At 45.5% G+C, this 23,478-nt stretch overlaps 2 protein-coding genes across 8 annotated transcripts in view; both read left to right on the top strand.

Moving 5' to 3' along the window:
- The window catches only part of LOC132571308 (zinc finger protein 501-like), an 83,046-nt gene extending 67,240 nt beyond the window's left edge, over window positions 1–15,806 (top strand). Inside the window, exon 5 of the mRNA XM_060238106.1 lies at window positions 15,693–15,806. The gene's annotated coding sequence lies outside the window, so the exon portion shown is untranslated. The remainder of the gene's footprint in view (window positions 1–15,692) is intronic.
- The window catches only part of LOC132571294 (zinc finger protein 501-like), a 169,686-nt gene that overhangs the window by 99,833 nt on the left and 46,375 nt on the right, over window positions 1–23,478 (top strand). Inside the window, exons 1-3 of one of the 7 annotated variants that reach the window (XM_060238079.1) lie at window positions 11,286–11,393; window positions 13,548–13,674; window positions 14,519–16,247. The exons of 2 other annotated variants lie outside the window; for them this stretch is intronic. In XM_060238079.1, coding sequence (XP_060094062.1) covers window positions 11,295–11,393; window positions 13,548–13,674; window positions 14,519–15,828 — 1,536 coding nt within the window. In that variant the 5' untranslated portion in view covers window positions 11,286–11,294 and the 3' untranslated portion in view covers window positions 15,829–16,247. Of the gene's footprint in view, window positions 1–11,285; window positions 11,394–13,547; window positions 13,675–14,518; window positions 16,248–23,478 lie in introns of those variants that run through there. 4 more of the 7 variants (XM_060238068.1, XM_060238069.1, XM_060238067.1 and 1 more) reach the window with 4 other exon arrangements.

The raw sequence follows: 23,478 nt of genomic DNA, 5'->3' as shown, positions 1-23,478 counted from the left end.
AAAGGAAGCTCTGGCTCTTTCCTTCCTTCCCCAGGGGACCAGGAGGGGGAAGAGCCTCAGCCAATAGAAGGAAGAGAGGCTTGGCTCAGTAGTTCTGCTGTGTGATGGAGAGAGGCTGGCAAAAGAAAGTATCTCCCTCTTCCTCCTCAAGGGAGCGCCAAAAGAGAAAATGGAGGCTTTGCTCTGTAGCTCCTGCATGATTGAGCAAGCCTTGCAAAGCAATATGTTATGCAAAAGAGAGGGAAGCAGATGACAGCCAGTTGCTGGGGGGCCTGATAGGAATCCTTGGGAATCTAGTCTCAGAGCATGGTGGCAGATATCTTTTGACCTACAAGCAAAAACCTTGCTGCGGTTTTTGTAGGAGGAACTCCTTTGCATATTAGGCCACACACCCCTGATGTAGCCAATCCTCCAAGAGCTTACAGGGCCTACTGTAAGCTCCAGGAGGATTGGCTACATCCAGGGTGTGTGGCCTAATATGCAAAGGAGTTCCTGGCACAAAAAAAGGCTTGCCTTCGATAACTTTTGTTTTGACTCATAACCTGGAACCAGCAGTTTGAACGGGACTTTAGACCGCTAGCACTTCCAGTGCACATGGCTCTTTCAGAGGGTGGACTCCAGGACTTTACACCTTGCTGATATCCCCACCCTTCACCAAATCTCACCATCTCCAGGCTCCACCCCCAAATCACCAGGAATTTCCCTATCTGGAGTTGGCAACCATAGCTCTCTAATTCTGCTCCTGATCACACTTGACATCTGAACAATAGATGCATAGATAAAAGGATGTAAAGCTAGTTTGGTGTAGTGGTTAAGTGTGCAGACTCTTATCTGGGAGAACCAGGTCTGATTCCCCACTCCTCCACTTGCAGCTGCTGGAATGGCCTTTGGTCAGCAGTAGCTCTCGTAGGAGTTGTCCTTGAAAGGGCAGTTTCTTGGGTGAGCTGTCTCAGCCCCACCTACCTCACTGGGTGTCTGTTGTGGTGGAGGAAGGTAAAGGAGATTGTGAGCCACTCTGAGATTGAGATTAAGAGTGAAGGGTGGGGTATAAATCTGCAGTCTTCTTTTAAAATTCTATAAATATCTGGAAACATCCTAAGGTCCAATCTACAGCCCCCCCCCCCCCCATAGTAATGAGGTCTTCAGCCTGGGCTGGGCCCCTTTCCTGGATGAAATAAACCTCCCTTCCCATGTGGTAGTGAAGCCGAGACAGTGCATGGAGCTCAAAGACTGGGATGGAGAAGGGGGGAGGGGAGATTTGAAAGGGAATGGAGCTCATTTATTTATTGGCAAAAATATGTATGCTGCCTGTTCAGAGAAACTGCTTGAAGCTCCTCTCAAAAAAACATAGTGGATTCTTGAATCTTAACTGCAGCTGAGTAGCAACCAAGAATTTCCCTGTGATCTCTGGTGGTAAAATAGACTGCCAAGAGAGCAGCGCCTTCTTAGTCTCTAAGCCCACAGAACTTCAATGGCTGGTCACCACTGACATGTTGAAGCATCAGAGGTTCAGACTTCTGGTCACGGAGAGAAGACTGAAGTATCTCCGACCTGAGCAAGGCAAGAGTCACTCAACAATGGTCACAGCATAACTAAACATCCTCAGGTTTGATTAGTTGTTGGGCCCTTAGCAGCCAATCAGAACCAGGGGCCATTTTGTAGAAAAAGATGTGCCGGAGCTCATTAGCACAACTCATTTGCATATGACACACACTTCTGACATCACCGGAAGGTGGACTAAATTCTGTCAGCTCAGCATCTACCTGAAAATGCTTCTTGAATTATAATTGTCATTAATAAAAACCTTATTCCCATCATACTTTTTAAATGACTTTCTCCAGTGTGGCCCCAATGTCATGATGAAGATTTACATCTGTCTGCTTTATATGTTTTGGTTATTTCCCCATTTTTTGTGGAGGAAAATATTTGTCAAATCTTAAGAGTTCAGCAACATTCTCACAAGAGGTTTGAACAATGGAGCCCAAAAGCAAGGTTTTTTTGTGAGGCGGGTGTGGGGAGAAAGACCACAATAAAATTTAGAGGTTCTGGAGTTTTGCTCCTGCTTAAAATAAGGCCTAGAATAATAGAATTAAAGTTGAAAGGGACCTCCAGGGTTATCTAGTCCAATGCAGGAAACTCACAAATTTTGTTGTTCAATCGCACAGTCGAGTCCGACTCTTTGCGACCCCATGGATAAAGTCACCCCAGGCCCTCCTGTCTTCCACCATCCTCCGAAGTCTGCTCAAATTTATGTTTGTTACATCAGTAAAGCTGTCCAGCCATCTCATCTTTTGCCGTCCCCTTCTTTTGCCTTCTGTCTTTCCTAGCATCAGGATCTTCTCCAGGGAGTGCTCCCTTCTCGTTTGGTGGCCAAAGTATTTGAGCTTCAGCTTCAGCATATGACCTACCAGAGAACAGTCTGGGTTGATTTCCCTTAGGATTGACTGATTTGATCTTCTTGCAGTCCAAGGGACTTTCAAGAGTCTTCTCCAGCACCACATCTCAGAAGCATCTATTCTTCTGCATTCGGCCTTCCTTATGGTCCAACTCCCACACCCATACATTACTACTGGGAATACCATCGCTTTGACTATATGGACTTTTGTTGGCAGGGTGATGTCTCTACTTTTTATTATACTGCCTAGGTTCGCCATAGCTGTCCTCCCAAGGAGCAAACATCTTTTAATTTCATGGCTACAGTCACCATCTGCAGTGATCTTGGATACCAGAAATGTGAAGTCTGTCACTACTTCCATGTCTTCCCCTTCTATTTGCCAAGATAGAGCCAGATGCCATGATCTTAGTTTTTTTGATGTTGAGTTTCAAGCTTACTTTTGTGCTCTTCTCTTTCACCCTCAACAAGAGGTTCTTTAGGTCCTCCTCATCTTCTGCCATTAGAGTAGTATCATCTGCATATCTGAGGTTGTTGATGTTTTCCCTGGCAATCTTAATTCCGGCTTGTGTTTCTTCCAGGCCAGCGTTCCGCATGATGTATTCTGCATATAAATTAAATAAGCAGGGTGACAATATACATCCTTGTCGAACTCCTTTTCCTATTCTAAACCAATCAGTTGTTCCATATTCCGTTCTGACCGTTGCTTCTTGACCCTTATACAGGTTTCTCAGGAGACATGTGAGGTGGTCTGGTACTCCCATCTCTTTAAGGACTTGCCACAGTTTGTTGTGATCCACACAATCAAAGGCTTTAGCATAGTCAGTGAAGCAGAAATGGACGTTTTTCTGATACTCCCGTGCTTTCTCCATAATCCATCGAATGTTGGCAATTTCTTCAGTGCTGTCAGATGGCCATCCAGCCTCTGTTTAAAAACCTCCAAGGAAGGGGAGCCCACCACCTCCAGAGGAAGCCTGTTCCACTGAGGAACTGCTCTAACAGTCAGGAAGTTCTTCCTAACGTTGAGCCGGACAATCTTGATTTAATTTCAAACCATTGGTTCTGGTCCTGTCTTCTGTGGCCACAGAAAACAATTCCACACCATCTATATCAGGGGTCCCCAACCCCAGGCCGTGGACTAGTACCGGTCCGTGGCCTGTTAGCAACCAGGCCATGAGTTGTATAATTATTTCATTATATATTGCAATGTAATAATAAAGAAGAAGACAACTGGATTTATATCCTGCTCTCCACTCCAAATCTCATAGTGTCTCACAATCTCCTTTATTTTCTTTCCCCACAACAAACACCCTGTGAGGTGGGTGGGGTTGAGAGAGCCCTTTCAAGGACAGCTCTGCAAGAGCTATGGCCAACCCAAGGCCATTCCAGCAGCTGCAAGTGGAGGAGTGGGGAATCAAATTCGTTTCTCCCAGATAAGAATCTGCACACTTAACCACCAGACCAAAATAAAGTGCACACTTCTATCATTCCAAAACCATAGTCGCTGCCCGCCCCCCCCCCCCCCAGTCCGTGGAAAAATTGCCTTTCACAAAACCTGTCCATGGTGCCAAAAAGGTTGGGAACCACTGCTCTATATCACAGCCCTTATGGTGATCATATCACCTCTCAGCAGCTCTCCAGGGACAGGGTGATATGGTGATCATATCTCTCCAGGCTAAACATGCCCAGCTCCTTCAACCTTTCTTCGTAGGACTTGGTCTCCAGACCCCTCACCATCTTCATAGCCCTCCTCTGGACCTGTTCCAGATTGTCTAGATCCTTCTTAAAATGTGGTGTCCAAAACTGAACGCAATACTCCAGATGAGGTCTTACCAGAGCAGAGTAAAGCGATACCATCACATCACGTGATCTAGACACTATACTTCTGTTGATACAGCACAAAATTGCATTTGCCTTTTTACCCACCGCATCACACTGTTCAGTGTATGGTGCACTAAGACCCCTAGATCCTTTTTGCACATACTACTGCTAAAACAAGTCTCCCCCATCCTATAACCATGCATTGAGTTTTTCCTACCTAAATGCAGAACTTTACATTTATTTTGGTTAAGATTCATTTTATTGGTTTTAGCCCAGTTTTCTAGCCTGTTAAGGTCATCCTGTATTTTGTCTTTGCCTTCTACTTTATTTGCAACCCCTAAATAAATTATATAAATTGTGTAATTATTTCAGTATATATTGCATGGTGATATGGTGATTAGTTGTTTACATTAGACTTTACATTTGTCCCCACTAAAATTAATTTTATTTGTTTTAGCCCAGTTTTCCATCCTCAAGATCATCCTGTATCTTGTCTCTGCCTTCTACTTTATTTGCACCCCCTCCCAATTTAGTATCATCTGCAAATTTAATAAGCATTCCCTCTATTCCTTCATCCAAGTCATTTAGAAAGATATTTAACAAAACAGGTCCCAGGATAGATCCTTGAGGCACTCCACTTGTCACTCCTCTTCAAGAGGATGAGGAACCATTCACAAACACTCTTTGGGTGCGATCTGTCAACCAGTTACAGATCCACCTAACAGTAACAGGATCCAAACCACATTTTACCAACTTGTCAATAAGGATAGTATGAGGAACCTTATCAAAAGCCTTACTGAAATCAAGATAAACGATGTCTACAGCATTCCCCTGATCCAGCAAGGTAGTCACTTTATCAAAAAAAGAAATCAGGTTAGTCTGACATGACATGTTCTTGAGAAACCCATGCAGGCTCTTAGTAATCACAGCCATCCTTTCTAAATGTTCCAGGACTGACTGTTTGATGATTTGTTCTAAAACTTTTCCAGGGATAGACATCAAGCTGACGTATCGGTAGTTACCCAGATTGGTTTTTTTCCCCTTCTTGAAGATGGGGACAACATTTGCCCACCTCCAATCTTCTGGCACCTCTCCTGTTCTCCAAAAATTCTCAAAAATAATAGCCAGAGGCTCAGAAATCACATCCGCAAAGCTATTTTAGTACCCTTGGATGCAGTTCATCTGGCCCTGAGGATTTAGTTTCATTTAAAGAAACTAGGTATTTATGTACTACCCCTAAGCTGATCCTAGGTTGGAACTTCATACCCTCATTATATGTTGTTTTTGCCATGTTGAGCACTGTTTCCCTCAGAAGAGAAGACTGAGGAAAAGTAGGAATTGAGCAGTTCTGCCCTCTCTTCATTACCTGTTAATTTCACTTTCCTACCCTGGCAATGGGCCTACTATGTCCTTGCTCTGTTTCTTACTTTGAACATAAGAAAAGAACCCTTTTTTGTGTTAATCACAACCAAGCAGGTGATGTAATCCCTTCCTCAGTTGCTATACAGATCACATGATTTAAGAGTGACCTTGGTTCTCACATCTTCAAAGAACTATTCGGTTCAGCTGAAAGGAATCTCTTCATTGGAGGGGCTAGCTGGTAAGATAGGACCAACTCCCACAGGTCCAAACAGTTATTAGAAGGCCACATTCCAAACCAATTAGCTTTAGAAACATAAGACTGTTGTTTTGCAGTCAAGTGGCTTAGCTGGAATCTTCAAGGAAAGAAGCCTCTTGACCAAAGTTTTAGAACCAGGCTTCAGAACCAAAGTCTAGTGATTTCTGGGTTCAAACTCAGTACACCATGTTCTCTAGGGCAACTGCTCTCTCTAGTGTAGTTCCAGGAGAGTTCCAGTTACCATCTTACGGTTGCCAAGTCCTGCCCCCCCAGCCACCAGCAGTACATGGTGGGGTAGGGTTGCAGATCCAGGTTTGGATACTCCTGAAGATTTGGGGATGGAGCCTGGAAAGGACAGGGAATTCAGCGGGGCACAATGCCACAGAATCTATCCTCCAAGCCAGTTTGGTGCAGTGGTTAAGTGTGCATACTCTTATCCGGGAGAATCAGGTTTGATTCCCCACTCCTCCACTTACAGCTGCTGGAATGGCCTTGGGTCAGCCAGAGCTCTCATAGAGCTGTCCTTGAAAGGGTAGCTTCTGGGAGAGCTCTCTCAGCCCCACCTACCTCACAGGGTGTCTCTTGTGAGGGAGGAAAGTAAAGGAGATTGTGAGCGGCTCTGAGATTCAGAGGGCGGGGTATAAATCCAATGTCGTCTCCTTCAAAGTCTCAGTTTTCTCCCTGGGAATTGATCTCTGTAGTCTGGAGATGAGGTGTCATTCCAGGGAATCCCCAGGTCCCACCTGAAGGCTGGCAGCATCCCTAGCCCCCTGAGGAGATTAGCAGCCCTCATACAGCAACAGCCTCAAGCAAGCTTCTGAACCCAGGCTTAGGCCTTTCACTCAAACAGATGGAGGACAGTTAAACAAAACTGTATGAGTGTGTCTGAAGAACAGGAAGATTTCCAGGTGGCAGAGTTCAGTGCACTTAGAGCAAGGGTGGGGGACCTTTTTTCTGTCATATGGATATTTATAACATCATTCGGGGACCATAAAAAATGATCAACTTAAAAAACAGTGCTTCACCAAGGGAGAACGATTCAGGTCGGCAAAATTAATGCAAATAATTGTTTTTCTATTTGAAGTCATGTGGGTAGAGCCTAATCTGGCGCGCGCGCACACACACCCGGCCTGCTGCCCTAGGCAAATGCATAGGTTCAGGGCTTTTTTGTACAAAAAGCCCAGCAGGAACTCAGTAGCATGTTAGACCACATCCCATAATATTAGCATATTAGGTCAGACACTCATTAGCATATTAGGCCACACCATCTGGGATAATCAAGTGTAAACTGAACTGTGACAGTAACTTTTCCAGGCTCTGCAGCAATTCTGGCTGGCCTCCTCTCCAGGCTAAACATCCCCAGCTCCTTCAACCTTTCTTCATAAGACTTGGTCTCCAGGCCCCTCACCATCCTCATCGCCCTCATTTGGACCTGTTCCAGCTTTTCTCTATCCTTCTTAAAATGTGGTGCTCAAAACTGAACACAATGCTCCAGGCGAGGTCTTACCAGAGAAGAGCAGGGGTCATTTTGTAGAAAAATATGTGGTGGAGCTCATTCAGGGATTATTATGCAGGTGCACCTACTATTCAATGGACAAGGAGGTGGAACTCTCAGAAAGGTTCAGGAACTGTGGTCCTGTGAGCTCCCACTGAATCCGAGGCCTGGAGCAGAGTAAAATGATACCATCACATCCCATGATCTGGACACTATACTTTTGTTAATGCAGCCCAAAATTGCACTTACAGTTCTTCAGATACAATGAAATAGAAGTTACCAGTCCATACATATAGGTAGACAGTGAGCAGCATAATGAAGATGTTTAATAGATTCAAGGACCAAACAGGAATTACAAGCTTAGTTTATGTGGCTACCATCTGTTTGGGTTTAAGTCTGGTTGGGAAATAGAGTGAAGAAAATAAATATGTTGACATCTGAGCCAGATGTATCCTGAATTGTGGAATGCTGAGATTAACAGAGACCCTGCTATTGGAGAGCCAGTTTGGTGTAGTGGTTAAGTGTGCAGACTCTTATCTGGGAGAACCGGGTTTGATTCCCCACTCCTCCACTTGCACCTGCTATCATGGCCTTGGGTCAGCCATAGCTCTGGCAGAGGTTGTCCTTGAAAGGGCAGCTGCTGTGAGAGCCCTCTCCAGTCCCACCCACCTCACAGGGTGTCTGTTGTGGGGGAGGAAGGTAAAGGAGATTGTGAGCCACTCTTCGGAGTGGAGGGTGGGATATAAATCCAATATCTTCCTATTATTATTATTACGCTCCATCTGTCTTCTCTCACGCATGGAGGCCACCTTCTTTTTTGAAGTGGGGTGATTGGCTGTGAAGAGTTATCTCACCTATCCCTAGACCAGAGAAATACATCCCAATCTATATATGCAGTATATCTATTGTCTACCTGTTTGTATGTAATGGGACAGTCTGCACCCCCTCTGTTATCTGCTTGGTTTGGTCTGGTCCTACTGGGCAGGGCTCTAGTTTCAGTTTCAAGTTTTGTATGTTGGCTGAAGTTTTTGGTGGTTGGAGTTTCTTGCAAATAAAGGGCGGATGGTTTGAGCCAGCTTGTCTTTGCTGAAGGGATCTGAGAATGGGTACCCGAGTGAGTATGTTAACCGGGGAACTCACCGCTCAAAAGGGACATGACACAAAACAGGCTTTCATTGTGGAGGGCCTCACCGAACTACAAGTCCCAGAGTTCCTTTTGTATGGACGGGAGGGATACCGGGTGCCGCCGAGCTGGTGGAAGGGCAAGGAGAGAAATATGCATAACACAGCTGGAGTGATCAGCGCCGCTGCTTCTGGCGGGATTCGCAGGCTCCCCCCCCTCCAAATATAGGTAAGTGCAATGAAAAAGGCTGGGGAAATAAAGTTTTAATGTTAATGGGCCTGATGTTTGCAGGTGCGTTGATGAACATGAAAAAAAATTCAAGAGATGGACAGGAGAATTCCTTTTTCAGTGATCAAGCCATTTGCAAGATGGTTAGCAAATCTGTGGGAATCTCAAGTCGGGGGTTGTTTATTACACACCCAACTAGCAAATGCAGGCATTTTTTCAGCCATGCAGTGTATGGAAGAGGAATTTCGAAATTAAAGCAATATATTTTTTTCGTGGCTCATGAGATTGTATGTGCGGGATGAGGCAGCACATGTGACAAGATTGCCCGAAGCCGGAAAAAAATAAAACTCTGGCTCTGCCCCTCCCCCCTTGCTATCCCCCTCTCCCTTTTGTAAATCCCTTTTCGTCCCAATGCATTTCCCGCCAGGCTTTGCAGCGATGCTCGGGGATGTGGGTTGCTGCTGCTAGCCCGCTTGGGAAAATCTCAGATTCTTTTCCCACTGTAGGGGCCAGACCGTCATTCCCCCGCTCCTCCTTGCTGGTTCCTCTTCCAAAAAAGCAGCTGCCCAGCACGGGTAAATCTGGATTTGGCTCATCCTCTGAAAGAGGCAGAAAGAGCCCCGTGGCGCAGAGTGTTAAAGCTGCAGTACTGCAGTCCTAAGCTCTGCTCAGGACCTGAGTTCGATCCCCAGCGGAAGCTGGGTTTTCAGGTAGCCGGCTCCAGATTGACTCAGCCTTCCATCCTTCTGAAGTCGGTCAAGCTGCGGGGAAAGTGTAGATGACTGGAGAAGGCAATGGCAAACCACCCCATAAAAAACTTGGCATGAAAACGTGAAAGCAACGTCACCTGAGTTGAAAACGACTGGTGCTTGTACAGGGGACCTTTCCCTTTTTCCTTTCCTGAAAGATGCAGAGCTTTTCGGTGCTCCAATGGTTAAAACAAGTGAGTTTGAAATTCCTAGAGATTAAGGCAAAAAAAAAAATGAGGAGGGGAGCATCAATTGCAGGTGCACTGTCCTTCCTCTCCACTTCCCCAAGAAATCTGTGCAGGAGCTCTGGAGGTTCCATTTGAAAGGTCAGTCTGGAAATGCAGAGTCTTCAGGTGTAGTTTAGGGATGAGGAGCGTGTGTTGTTTCAGGGCGGGGGGCGGGAAGCAATTAAAGCAAAGAAATAGAAATGGGGCAAGGGAGAGTTCAGATCCAAATGCAATTAAAGGAAAAATTGTGCTTCACAATATAGCTTTTCTGGGAAAATTAAGTCAACAGATTAAGTTAGCAGCAAATTAAGTAGGTATTCTTAATGGCATATATCTCAGAGAGCCAGTTTGGTGTAGTAGTTAAGGGCACAGACTCTTATCTGGGAGAACTGGGTTTGATTCCCAACTCCTCCACTTGCACCTGCTGGTGTGACCTTGGGTCAGCCACAAGTTCTCTCAAAGCTGTTCTGTTAAGGGCAGTTCTGGGAGAGCGTTCTCTGCCTCACCTACCTCACAGGGTGTCTGTGGTGGGGAGGGGAGGGGAAGGGAAAGGAGATTGTAAGCTGCTCTGAGACTCCTTCTGGTAGTGAAGGGCAGGGTATAAATCCAGTCATCATCTCCTCCTCCTCTTCCTCCTTTGATTTCTGGCTGGCTTTTTTTATTATTTGGACTGAAATCTAACCTCCAGATTCCAATGCAGTTTGCTTTAAAATATGTTAGATAGTGATTGGAGGGGGGCATTGGTCTTTGTAGATGGATTTCCCAGAATATGTCTGAAATGGAAGTCATGGCTGAGTGGCGTGATCCAGCAGAGGCCTCCTTTTCTCTTCTAGAAATGGCTTTGCTTCAAGTTATGCTGTATTATGAATCACCTCACGGTTTGTTTGTGTCTCTTCTCCAGAGTGGCCTGCTCTCTGGGAGTCAGGGAAAGCCAGCGACCTCCATTTGACCATCCCTTCTTTGGACAGAGACTCAGCATGCAAAACCATTTCTGAGAGAGCCAAATACTAGACTGTTTTCGAATTGTACTGTTTTTGGCATTCACCTGCTCGTCTGACGTGCAGACCGGGCCTCGCTTTTAAAATAATTCTTGCACACAGGTATTTCCATTTCTTTATCTCTCTTCTCCTCCCCCTGAGAAGTCAACTGCTGGTGATGTGGTTAGTGTGTCGAACTATGATCTGAGAGACCCAGGATCGAATTGTCTCTCTGTCATGGAAGCTTGGGCCAGTCACACAAATTTAGTTTCGCATACCTTACAGTGCTGTGGTAAGGATAAAATGGAGAGCAAGAGAACAGCAGAAGCTGTTTACAAGCCCCTATTGGGGAGGGAGGCAGTTCAGACTGGGAGGGTGGAAATACCTCCTCATTTAAAACAAGGGGAATTTAAGAATCTCCCTGAACTATCAGAGGCAGTGTGGCTCATGGGCAGAGTCTCTGACTAGGATCTAGGAGGTTCAGATGTCCTCTCAGCCTTGGAAGGTGGTTGGCTAACTATGGGTCAGTTGCATGATCTCTGTTTGACCTACCTCGCAGGGTTGTTGTGAGGACAGAATGGAGGAGAGGAGAACCATTTAAGCCACTTTTGGTCCCCTTTAAGGGGAAAGAGAGGGTCTAAGTGAAGTTAACAACTGAAGATACATGTGTCTCCCTACAGGCAGAGGAACAGCATCAGAGCCGGGTTCCAGAGTGTCTCCTCTCTGGGGTGGAGTGGAAACATTTAAGATGCAGCCAGCTCAGGTAAGGGATGGATCACCTGTGAAGAGATGTGCAAAGAGAAGCCTGATGCCTCTTTTTTCTGCAGCAGTGCTGGAAGGAAACAATCCTGTTTGTCCTTGTGATTGGAACTTTTTTCTTTTTGTAAGCCACCTTAGATTGCTCCACAGAGAAAAGGGGCCTAACATGCTTATGTCAAGAAAGAAATAACATTTATTTCCATGGCTTTCTGATAATAAGTACAAACTGTTCAGGATCAGGTAGGAGATGATGTGAAAGAATTCCTAGAACCATAGAGTGGTTCCATGGTCATCTAGTCCAACTCTCTGCACAATACAGGAAATTCACAAATACCTCCCTCCCCACACACATAAATTCCCAGTGGCCCTTGCTTCATGCCCCGAAAATGGCAAAAATCTCCAGGATCCTTTGCCAACCTGGTCTGGAGAAAAATTGCTGGCTGATCCCAAAGTGTCAATCAACATTTCCCTGGGCTTGAAAGAAAGGGCTACAATAACTAAGCACTGATGCGACCCTTCCAGCCCTCCTTCTCATGATCTGTCTGGTTCACAGAATCGGCATGGCTGTCAGGTGGCCATCTAGCCTCTCCTTAAAAACCTCCAAGGAAGGGAGAGCCCATCGCCTTCTGAGGAAGCCTGTTCCACTGAAGAAGTGCTCTAACTGTCAGGAAGTTCTTCCTAATGTTTAGCTGGAAAATCTTTTGATTTAATGTCAACCCATTGGTTCTGGTCCGACCTGGGGGCAACAGAAAACAACTTTGCATCCTCCTCCTCCTCCCTTCAAGGACTTGAAGATGGTGATCATATCACCTCTCAGTTGTCTCCTTTCCAGGCTAAACATGCCCAGCTCCTTCAGCCTTTCCACATAGGAATTGGTCTTCAGAACCCTCATCATCTTCGTCGCCCTCCTCTGGACTCATTCCGGTTTGACTATATCCTTCTTAAATCATGATGCCTGAAACTGAACACAGTACTCTAGGTGAGGTCTAACCAGAGTATAATAAAGCAGTACCATCACTTTTCATGATATGGACTCTATATTTCTGTTGATACAGCCCAAATTGCATTTGCCTTTTTAGCTACTGCATCACACTACTGGCTAATGTTTAATATATGGTGTGCTAAGAAGACTCCCAGATCCTTTTTTCACATACTGCTGCCAAGACAAGTCACCCTCATCCTATAATGATGCATTTGATTTTTCCTTTCTAAATGCAGAACTTTACATTTATCCCCACTAAAATTTGTTTTATTTGTTTTAGCTCAGTTTTCCATCCTCTCAAGATCATCCTGTATCTTGACTCTGCCTTCTACTTTATTTGCAACCCCTCCCAATTTAGTATCATCTGCAAATTTAATAAGCATTCTCTCTATTCCTTCATCCAAGTCATTTAGAAAGATATTTAACAAAACAGGTCCCAGGATAGATCCTTGAGGCACTCTGCTTATCACTCCTCTCCAAGAGGATGTGGAACCATTCACAAGCATTCTTTGGGTGTGATCTGTCAGCCAGTTACAAATCCACCTAACAGTAACAGGATCCAAAACACATTTTACCAACTTGTCAATAAGGATAGTATGTGGAATCTTATCAAAAGCCTTACTGAAATCAAGATAAACTATGTCTACAGCATAGTAACTTTTTTTTAAAAAGAGAGATCAGGCTAGTCTGACATGACTTGTTCTTGAGAAACCCAGTCAGGCTCTTAGTCATCACAGCTTCCTTTCTTCCTGAGGTCCTGAAGAGCTGTTGCTAGTCAGAATAGATTACACTGACTTTGATGGACCATCAGTCAGTAGGTTTAAAAGAGTGTAGCTGTGCTTACGAGGGTCCAGCAGGGGTCTGACTCAGTAGAAAGCATCTTCAGGTGTTCCTGTTCTGATATCTTCAATTACTGGAGGAGGGGCCATGGCTCAGTGGTAGAGTGTCTGTTTGGCATGCAGAAGGCCCTGGGTTCAATCCCCGGCATGAGTCTCTGAAGGGCCTCTGCTGGTTGGATTGTAGTGACCTTGATAGAAGAGTGGCTGAATCAGTACAAGGCTGCCTCACGTGTTCTTTTTTTTCCTGTATTGTGAACAAAAGCAGATCTGGGCAGGAGTTGGTGGATTATCTGTGAGCTCAGTTGTGAGAAAAAAAAGTATATTCCTTCTTTTTCAGTGTCCGGTTTCCTTCGAAGAGGTGGCTGTGTGTTTCACCAAGGCTGAGTGGGTGCTGCTGACTCCTGACCAGAGATCTTTGTACAGAGAAGTCATGCTGGAGAATTATAGGAGTGTGGCCTCTCTGGGTAAGGCTCTCTTGTGTCTTGCTTTATAGATGTGGAAAGCTGTGAGTTCGCTTGGGTTTTTTTGCCCTTATTGTTTCTTTATTTACCGTATTTTTCGGGGGGGGGGGAAGTCTGTGCGTCTTATGGAGCGAAGGGATGATAGGACGTACCTTCCTCCGGGGTGGGGGAGGCGATCCGCTGCCTCTGCCTCCGATCCCGGCGCTTGCTTTAAGCATCAGAGCTGGAGCCAGGCAGACAGGCACGGAGGAAGCACGCTGCCCCCTCCGCAGCCGGCACTCGCAAAGCGCTGGGTTTGCGGTGGGGGCAGCGTGGAGCGATCCCAGCGCTTGCTGGAAGCAGAGCTGGAGCCAGGCAGGCAGGCGTGGGGGAAGCGCCGGGATCGGAGGCGGAGGCAGCGGATCGCCCCCCAGGAGGAAGGTGCGTCCTATGGTCCGGAGCGCCTTAAGGACCGAAAAATAAGTAATTTTTTTGTAGTCTGTCTTTCTCATTGAGACTCCAGGTAGTTTACAGTGTAAGTCGGTATGATCAATACAGAGGTTTCATGCTGGGTTGTCACCAATATGACACCCAGCTCTATCTGTTGATGGACAGCCACGCAGACTCCGCCCTGGATCATCTGACCTTGGCTTTTGAAGCTGTGGCTGGATGGTTGCGGCAAAGTCGACTGAAGCTTAATCCAGCTAAGACAGAGGTGTGACAAAGTTGTCTGTATCCCATTGCCAGTTTAGAAACCAAATTTAAATGGGGGGGGGGGGGGACTTGAACTTTTTTAACTTTGCAGAAAATTAACTGCAGGTTACAGACTTATTTCCCCTATACTAATCAGAAGTCTTTGTTCCACCAGGTAACACACAGGATGATGAGAATTATAGCAAGCGTTGGGTAGTCTCTTTAATAATGACCAGCCATGAAGTGGAAGAAGAGCCTTCCAGGAATCCAGGACAGTCAGTGAGGCTGGAAGAAAGCAAAGTAGAAATGCCAAGGAATCAGTCTGTAGTTTTCCCGGCTGGCATCCACCTTGAAAAGTCCGTCCAAGAAGGATATTGGAAAGGAAAGAGGAGTAAGCATTCTGAAAGCAGAGAAGTCTTGAGATGTGAATCCAACTTTTCTCCCCATCAGAGAATCCATGCAGGGGATGAAACGTACAAATGCTCTGAATGTGGGAAGTGCTTTGGCAGGCTTGTAAGTCTCACTTCTCATCAGAGAATCCATAAGATGGAGGAATCATCTAAGAGTTCAGCGTGCAAAAACACTTTTGGTCTGAGTGAAGAGCTTGCTTCTTATCAAAGAAGCCATGCAAGGCAAAAACCATGCCAGTGCTCAGAGTGTGGCAAGATGCTCAGCTGTAAGAGTGCTCTGAATTCACATCGGAGAATCCATTCGCAGGAGAAGCGATATAAATGCTTGGAATGCGGCAAGAGCTTCCGCTGGAGTTCAGGCCTCACTACCCATCAGAGAACCCACTCGGGGGAGAAACCATATACTTGCTTGATGTGTGGAAAGAGCTTTACTGTCAGTACAGGCCTGATTTCACATCTGAGATTCCACACAAAGGAGAAGCCATATGAGTGCTCAGAGTGTGGTATGACCTTTCGTTTAAGAGGATCCCTCGTTTCACATCAGAGATCCCACTCAGGGGAGAAACCCTACCAGTGCACAGTGTGTGGGAAATTCTTTGCTCAGCATGCACACCTTACTTCCCACCGAAGGATCCACTCTGGAGAGAAACCCTTTAAATGCCAGGAGTGTGGAAAAGGTTTCAGCCAGAGCTCACACCTGAAGGTACATCGAAGTGTCCACACGGGAGAAAAACCATATAAATGCTTGGAGTGCGGAAAGAGTTTCCGTCTCAGCACATGCCTTAAAACACACGAAAGAATCCACACAGGGGAGAAGCCATATAAATGTCTGGAGTGTGGAAAAAGCTTCAATCAGAGCTCAAGCCTTAAATCACATAGAAGAAGCCACACAGGAGAGAAACCATATAAATGCTTGCAATGTGGAAAGAACTTTTACACCGGCACACGGCTTACGGAACATCATACAATCCACACTGGAGAGAAAAAATATAGATGCAGGGACTGCGGGAAAAGATTCAGCCTGAGATACCAGTTGACACACCATCAAAGAACACACAAAGAAGAGGAATCGTAGAAAGGATCAGACTTAGAACTTTTGAAATACAGCAAGCCTTCTGAATTCCAAATAAGTCACGGAAGCCCCAAGTTATTTACCAGTTAATTAGTTAAGAATCTTTTGTTTATCATAGTGTCCTCAAACCTTAGCTAACAGCCAGGACAATAAGAGACAGCTCAAGAGATCGGTGGGAAACCTGACCCTGTAATATTGCTTATTATACATAATCTCCCTGCAAGGGGTAGATCAGGGGTGTCAAACTCATGAGGGCTGGATCTGACATAAAAGAGACCTTGTTGGGCTGGGCCATGTCCAGTTGGGCTGAACCACGTCAGGCCAGGGCATGTTTGTACCTATTTAAGATTCGGTAGCAGAGACACAAATTTTATAAAGAATACAGACAAACACAAATATATATATTTTTAACATACATAAAATGTTAGCACTCATTGGTCTTAAAGGTTCTTTCTTTGTATTTCTCCCATGGAATCCAGGGCAAAGGAAGCTCTGGCTCTTTCCTTCCTTCTCCAGGGATTGGGGGGGAGGGACGAGCCTCAGCCAATAGAAGGAAGAGAGGCTTGGCTCAGTAGCTCTGCTGTGCAATTGAGAGAGCCTGGCAAAGCAAGCTATTCCTCCCCCCTTCCTCCCCAAGGGAGGAGCCTCAGCCAATGGAGAAAATAGAGGTTTTGCTCTGTAGCTCCTGTGCAATTGAGCAAGCCTTGCAAAGCAAGCTGTTATGCAGAAGGAAGCAAGAGAAAGGGAGAAGGAAGCAGATGATAGCCACTTGCTCGGGGGCCTGTGTTGGATCAGGCAATGGCCCATCCAGTCCAACACCAGAAGCTCACCCACTGTTGCCCACCCCCCAGCACCAAAAATACAGAGCATCACTTACCCCAGACAGAGAGTTCCATCTATCTCCCGTGGCTAATCGCCACTGATGGACCTCTGCTCCATATGTTTATCCAGTCCTCTCTTGAAGCCATCTATGCATGTAGCTGCCACCACCTCCTGTGGCAGTGAGTTTCATGTGCTAATCACTCTTTGGATGAAGAAGTACTTCCTTTTATCCATTCTAACCCAACTGCTCAGCAATTTCATTGACTGCCCACAAGTTCTTGTATTGTGAGAAAGGGAGAAAAGTACGTATTTCTCTACCTTCTCTATCCATGCCTAATCTCGTAAACCTCTATCATGTCACCCCTGAGTTGATGTTTGTCCAAGCTAAAGAGCCCCAGCTGCTTTAACCTTTCTTCACAGGGAAAGTGTTCCAGCCCTTTAATCATTCTAGTTGCCCTTTTCTGCACTTTTCCAATGCTGGAATATCTTTTTTGAGGTGTGGCGAACAGAATTGTACACAGTATTACAATGGCTCTTTGTAGCCCAGTTTTTCTTTGTCTCTTTATTGTCGTAAGCTGCCCTAAGCCTGCCTTGGCAGGGAGGGCGGGATATAAATTTAATAAACCACAAACCATTTAAATTGTAGTTCCTTTGTTTTAAAGCGTTTTAAGAGTTTGTGAGTTGCTTTTGTAGAAAAATGATTTATGTAAGATCAAACTATTGATAAGAGTGGAAAGTAAGAAAGGGGGCAGTACAAGTTTTGGGAGGGTAATATGAATGTTGTGTGCAGATTTTCTGCATAGTAAATGCGGTTTTGCAGTGGGCAGCAAAGAATTTTCAAAAGTCACAGATGGTTTGATCAAGAGAAAAACACCTTTCATTTGGACAGGGTTAATTTTTTAAAAATCCAGGAATAATCCAACAACGTTAGGTGGTGCTGGACATTTCTTTTGTTGTAACATTTCAGAATGCATTCAGCATCCGACTTCAGCAAAGCTGGTTTATTCTCAATAAAGCAGTCTGTAAGGCATAGTGACTTGTTGGACCTAACTCAGGGGTGGCCAATGGTAGCTCTCCAGATTTTTTTGCCTACAACTCCCATCATCCCCAGCCAACATGGCCAATGGCTGGGGCTGCTGGGAGTTGTAGGCAAAAAAACATCTGGAGAGGTATCGTTCGCCATCCCTGACCTAACTTATCAGGCCTCAGTTTAGAGAAGACAGCCCTTAAGTTAGTTAGTTTGTATTCCGCTCTTTCCCAGCAATAGGCTCAGGGTGGATAATAGCATAATAAATAACAATTCAAATTATACAGTTAAAAACAGATACAAATATAAACTACATTGTGGGTGGTGGCATGGTTTATTTAATTGATATGCAGATTACGTTCAGAATGCTGGCCTTGATGAAGCACAAGCCGGAATTAAGATTGCCAGGGAAAACATCAACAACCTCAGATATGCAGATGACACTACTCTAATGGCAGAAAGTGAGAAGAACCTAAAGAACCTCTTGTTGAGGGTGAAAGAGGAGAGCACAAAAGTAGGCTTGAAACTCAACATCAAAAAAACTAAGATCGTGGCATCCGGCTCCATCACACCTTGGTAAATAGAAGGGGAAGACATGGAAGTTATGACAGACTTCACATTTCTGGTATCCAAGATCACTGCAGATGGTGACTTTAGCCATGAAATTAAAAGACGTTTGCTCCTTGGGAGGACAGCTATGGCGAAGCTGGGCGGTATAATAAAAAGTAGAGACATCACCCTGACGCTGGTCTGGTCTGCCAACACCCTGCCAACAAAAGTCCATATAGTCAAAGCAATGGTATTCCAAGTAGTAATGTATAGCTGTGAGATCTGGACCATAAGAAAGGCCGAGCGCAGAAGAATAGATGTTTTTGAACTGTGGTGCTGGAGAAGACTCTTGAGAGTCCCTTGGACTACAAGAAGATCAAATCAGGGATGTTCCCTGCAAGGTCAGATTCTGAAGCTGAAGCTCAAATACTTTGCCAACCAATGAGAAGGGAGCACTCCCTGGAGAAGATCCTGATTCTAAGAAAGACAGAAGGCAAAAGAAGAAGGGGACAGCAAAAGATGAGATGGCTGGACAGTGTTACTGATGGAACAAACACGAATTTGAGCAGACTTCGGAGGATGGTGGAAGACAGGAGGGCCTGGCGCGACTTTGTCCATGGGGTCTCAAAGAGTCGGACTCGATTGTGCGACTGAACAACAACAAAAAAGGTCTGTGACTATAGTTAAAATAAATGATGGTAAAGAGATGATGTCATAGCATAGAGGCCACTCAATGGAATAGTACGCTCTATGATTCTATGACGTCCGCTGCCTCAACCGAAGGCCTGGCGGAAGAGCTCTGTGTTGCAGGCCCTGCAAAAAGGTAATAATTCAGTGAAGGGGAAGGGGAGGTTATCCTAACTCTCCTTGCCCAGATTTATTTCTGTCCCTTTCTGGGACTCAGCAAGCACAGAAGCCTACCTGCCTGCCTTAGGTGGAGCTGGTTTTAGTAGAAATGTGCAAACCAAATTTCTTCTTGTCCACACTGGGAGAAGTGAACTGACTCAGGAAAGCTAATGCTGGGAAAAGAGAACTGTGGAGGGAGTCAGGTGCAGTGCACATCAGAGAACCAGTTTGGTGTAGTGGTTAAGTGCATGGACTCACCCTTCACATGTACCTGCTGATGTGACCTTAAGTGCATGGACCCACCCTTGGATATTGGATTGGATATTGGATTTATATCCCGCCCTCCACTCCAAAGAGTCTCAGAGCGGCTCACAATCTCCTTTACCTTCCTCCCCCACAACAGACACCCTGTGAGGTGGGTGGGGCTGGAGACAGCTCTCACAGCAGCTGCCCTTTCAAGGACAACCTCTGCCAGAGCTATGGCTGACCCAAGGCCATGCTAGCAGGTGCAAGTGGAGGAGTGGGGAATCAAACCCGGTTCTCCCAGATAAGAGTCCGCACACTTAACCACTACACCAAACTGGCTCTCCCTTCACATGTACCTGCTGATGTGACCTTGGGTGACCTGCTGATGTGACCTTGGGTCAGCCACAAGTTCTCACAGAGCTCTTTTGTCCTGCTCAAGAGCAGTTCTGGGAGGGCCCTCTCAGTCCCACCTACCTTACAGGCAGTGTTCCCTCTAAGCTGAGTTAGTGTGATCTAGCTCACAGTTTTTTTAGCTTCTGGCTCACACATTTTTGTCTTAGCTCAGGAAAATTGGCCCCCAGAGCAAACTAATTTATGTAGAAGCTTGGAGAAACGTCGACTGCGGGGTGACATGATAGAGGTCTACAAGATTATGCATGGGATGGAGAAGGTAGAGATAGAAGTACTTTTCTCCCTTTCTCACGATACAAGAACTTGTGAGCATTCAATGAAATTGCTGAGCAGTTGGGTTAGAATGGATAAAAGGAGGTACTTTTTCACCCAAAGGGTGATGAACATGTGGAATTCACTGCCACAGGAGGTGGTAGCAGCTACAAGCAGAGCCAGCTTCAAGAGGGGGTTAGGTAAAAATATGGAGCAGAGGTCCATCAGTGGCTATTAGCCACAGTGTGTGTGTGTGTATGTATGTGTATGTGTGTGTGTGTGTATATATATATATATATATATATATATATATATATATATATATGTATGAATGTATAAAATTTGGCCACTGTGTGACACAGAGTGTTGGACTGGATGGGCCATTGGCCTAATCCAACATGGCTTCTCTTATGTTCTTAAGCTCACAACTTTAATGCTAGTAGCTAACAACGTATACTTTTTGCTTACAAGACTCCACAGCTTAGAGGGAGTATTGCTTACAGGGTGTCTGTTGTGGGGAAGAGAAGGAAAGTTGTAAGCCACTCTGAGACTCCTGGTAGTGAAGGACAGGGTATAGATCCAATTTCTTCTCCTCCTGCCTTTATAGGGTACCCCAACACATGCCTATTATGAGATAACAATACTCCTAGCTTCTTCCTGTGTCTCTATGGTTACATCATAGAGACATGTGTCTATGTTTACATCAGAGAGACTAGGGAGATTCCTAGAGTGCTGCCTCTCTGGCAGGCTATTTCACCACCAGAGATCATAGAAAAAAATCTTGATCGTTACCCACCTGTTAGTTCAGATTCAAGAATCTGCTCCAGTTTTTGAGAGGAGCCTCAAGCAGAAAGCCAGTTTGGGGTAGCAGTTATGTGCATGGACTCTTATCTGGGAGAACCGGGTTTGATTCCCCACTCTTCCACTTGCAGCTGCTGGAATGGCTCAAACTCGGGTCGTGAGCAGAGCTTGGACCTCTATACTGCAGCTTACCACTCTGCACCACGGGGCTCTTGTGTGGTTCACTACAATAAAAATGGTTAGTCTTAAAGGTGCTACTGGACTCTACTATTTTGCAATAGCAGACTAACGCAGCTAACTCCTCTGGATCTATTCCAGGCTAAGGAAACTGATAAGCCCAATTAAGGCTTAATGGCAGCTATTCCTTACACCCTGGAGTCTGCCCTTTGAAGGAGCCATGTTCTCCATGGCTTTTTTTGTAGCAAGAACTCCTTTGCATATTAGGCCACACAGCCCTGATGTAGCCAATCCTCCTGGAGCTTACAGTTGGCCCTGTACTAAGAGCCCTGTAAGCCCTTGGACAATTGGCTACATCAGGGGTGTGTGACCTGATATGCAGAGGAGTTCCTGCTACAAAAAAAAGCCCTGTGTGTGTATAATTTAATAAATCTAAGAAATGTCTACTTATTTATGTCAAAATACAGGAAAGATCAAAATCCCATCTTGTTAAGACACACATATCATATGTAACACAAAAGCATTAATATTCCATAAATCCTTCACTGTCACTGATACAAGCACACAATAAATCACGACCTGACAATATTTAGTATGAAAATAATGTGAAACCCAGTGGATAATCAGTCACTATATAATCCGTTTCAGACAAAGTTATCAAGGGTCTGATTTATAAAAGTAATGATCAGTGAAATTATCACTGTGCTGGCTTCTGTAAAGCTTTACTGCTCCAATTCCAGAAGCATATGGAGTTTCCTCAGTATGAAGAGTTTGTGTAGTATTCAAAACATGCCATTTTTACCATGGAGTCAATAATTTTTACATCACGGAATGCTGTGGCTCCAGTTTATTTCGTCAACATTGTAGAATGCAGCCCTAACATAGCAACAACCATTATATTTTGTTGTTCAGTTGCAGTCGAGTCCGACTCTTTGCGACCCCATGGACCAAGTCACGCCAAGCCCTCCTGTCTTCCACCCTCCTCTGAAGTCCGCTCAAATCCATGTTAGTTGTATCAGTAACGCTGTCCAACCATTGCATCTTTTGCTGTCCCCTTTTTCTTTTGCCTTCTGTCTTTCCCGGCATCAGGGTCTTTTCCACTGAGTGCTCCCTTCTCATTTGGTGGCCAAAGTATTTGAGCTTCAGCTTCAGCATGCAGCCCTAAAATTGCAAACTTCTGAACCCAGCTTCCAGCTAGGGTTGCCATGTCCAATTCAAAAAATATCTGGGGTCTTTGGGGATGGAGCCAGGAGACACTGGGGGTGGAGCCAGGAGCAAGGTTGTGACAAGCATAGCTGAACTCCAAAGGGAGTTCTGGCCATCACACTTAAAGGGACCGCACACTTTTTAAATGCCTTCCTTCCATTAGAAATAATGAAGGATAGGGGCACCTTCTTTTTGGGCTCATAGAATTGGACCTCCTGATCCAATCCTTTTGAAACTTGAAGGGTATTTTTGAGGCGAGGTACCAAATGCTGTGCTGCAAATTTGGTGGCAATCTCAAAAAACAGCCCCCCCCCCCCCGCCGAGCCCCAGGTACCCATGGATCAATTTCCCATTATACCCTGTGGGACTCTGTCTCCATAGGAAATAAAATACATGCCCAGCAGGCCTTTCCCTCCCTGCCCCCGCTTTCTGACAACCCTGAAGCAGGGGGAGAGGGCCTCCAACCTGGAGGATCCCCTGCCCTCACCTGGGGGTTCTACTTGCCCCCACCTGGGGCCTCTACTTTGTATTGTGAACTTTTAGTGCACCGAGACATTTTTGCGAGTGTTCCATAATCTAATGTATGTGTGTGCTGTATTTCACCTATACATTTGGAATTATAGTGCATGAAATATTAGTAATTGTGGTCGCTATAACCCTGTGGGTTGTTTCTATTTTCCCACCTGGGGATTGGCAACCCTACTTCCAGCCCTTCTCTCAAACGGAGGGAGCTCAGGTTGTCTGAGTGAGTCCAAAGAACAGGAAGATTTGTTCCCTCACCTGAGTTTTTGTTGTTTAAAAAGGCAGTGCCAATACTCATATATGGGTAGGGTAGCAAGCCTCCAAGTGGTGACTTGAAATCTCCTGGGAATCATGACCAGGGCTATTTTTGCAGAGAAAGCCCAGCAGGAGCTTATTTGCGTATTAGGCCGCACCCCCTGATGTCACCGTTGTTTCACACAGGTCTTTTTTGTAGGAAAAGCCCAGCACAAACTCATTTGCATATTAGGTCACACTTCTTGACACCAAGCCAGCCGGAACTGCGTCCCTGTGCAAAAAAAGCCCTGATCATGACTAATCTCCAGGTGGCAGAGATCATGTCCCTTGGAGAAAATGGCTGCTTTGGAAGGTGGACTCTATGGCATTTATGCCCCATTGAATTCCCTCCCCTTCCCAAACCTGCACCCTCAAATCCCTAGATATTTCCCAACCTGGGTGGCATGGCACCCCTATATATAAAGTTGCCCTGATTGCCACCAATCTCCCTATAGGATTTAGGAGAGCCTTCTCAAAAGGTACTAGTATTCAGTACCAGG

The sequence above is a fragment of the Heteronotia binoei genome, chromosome 5 (genome assembly GCF_032191835.1).
Source record: "Heteronotia binoei isolate CCM8104 ecotype False Entrance Well chromosome 5, APGP_CSIRO_Hbin_v1, whole genome shotgun sequence".
Taxonomy (NCBI): Eukaryota; Metazoa; Chordata; class Lepidosauria; order Squamata; family Gekkonidae; genus Heteronotia; species Heteronotia binoei.
The sequence above is the reverse complement of the archived record's forward strand: the minus strand, read 5'-3'. Positions and strand labels throughout refer to the sequence as shown.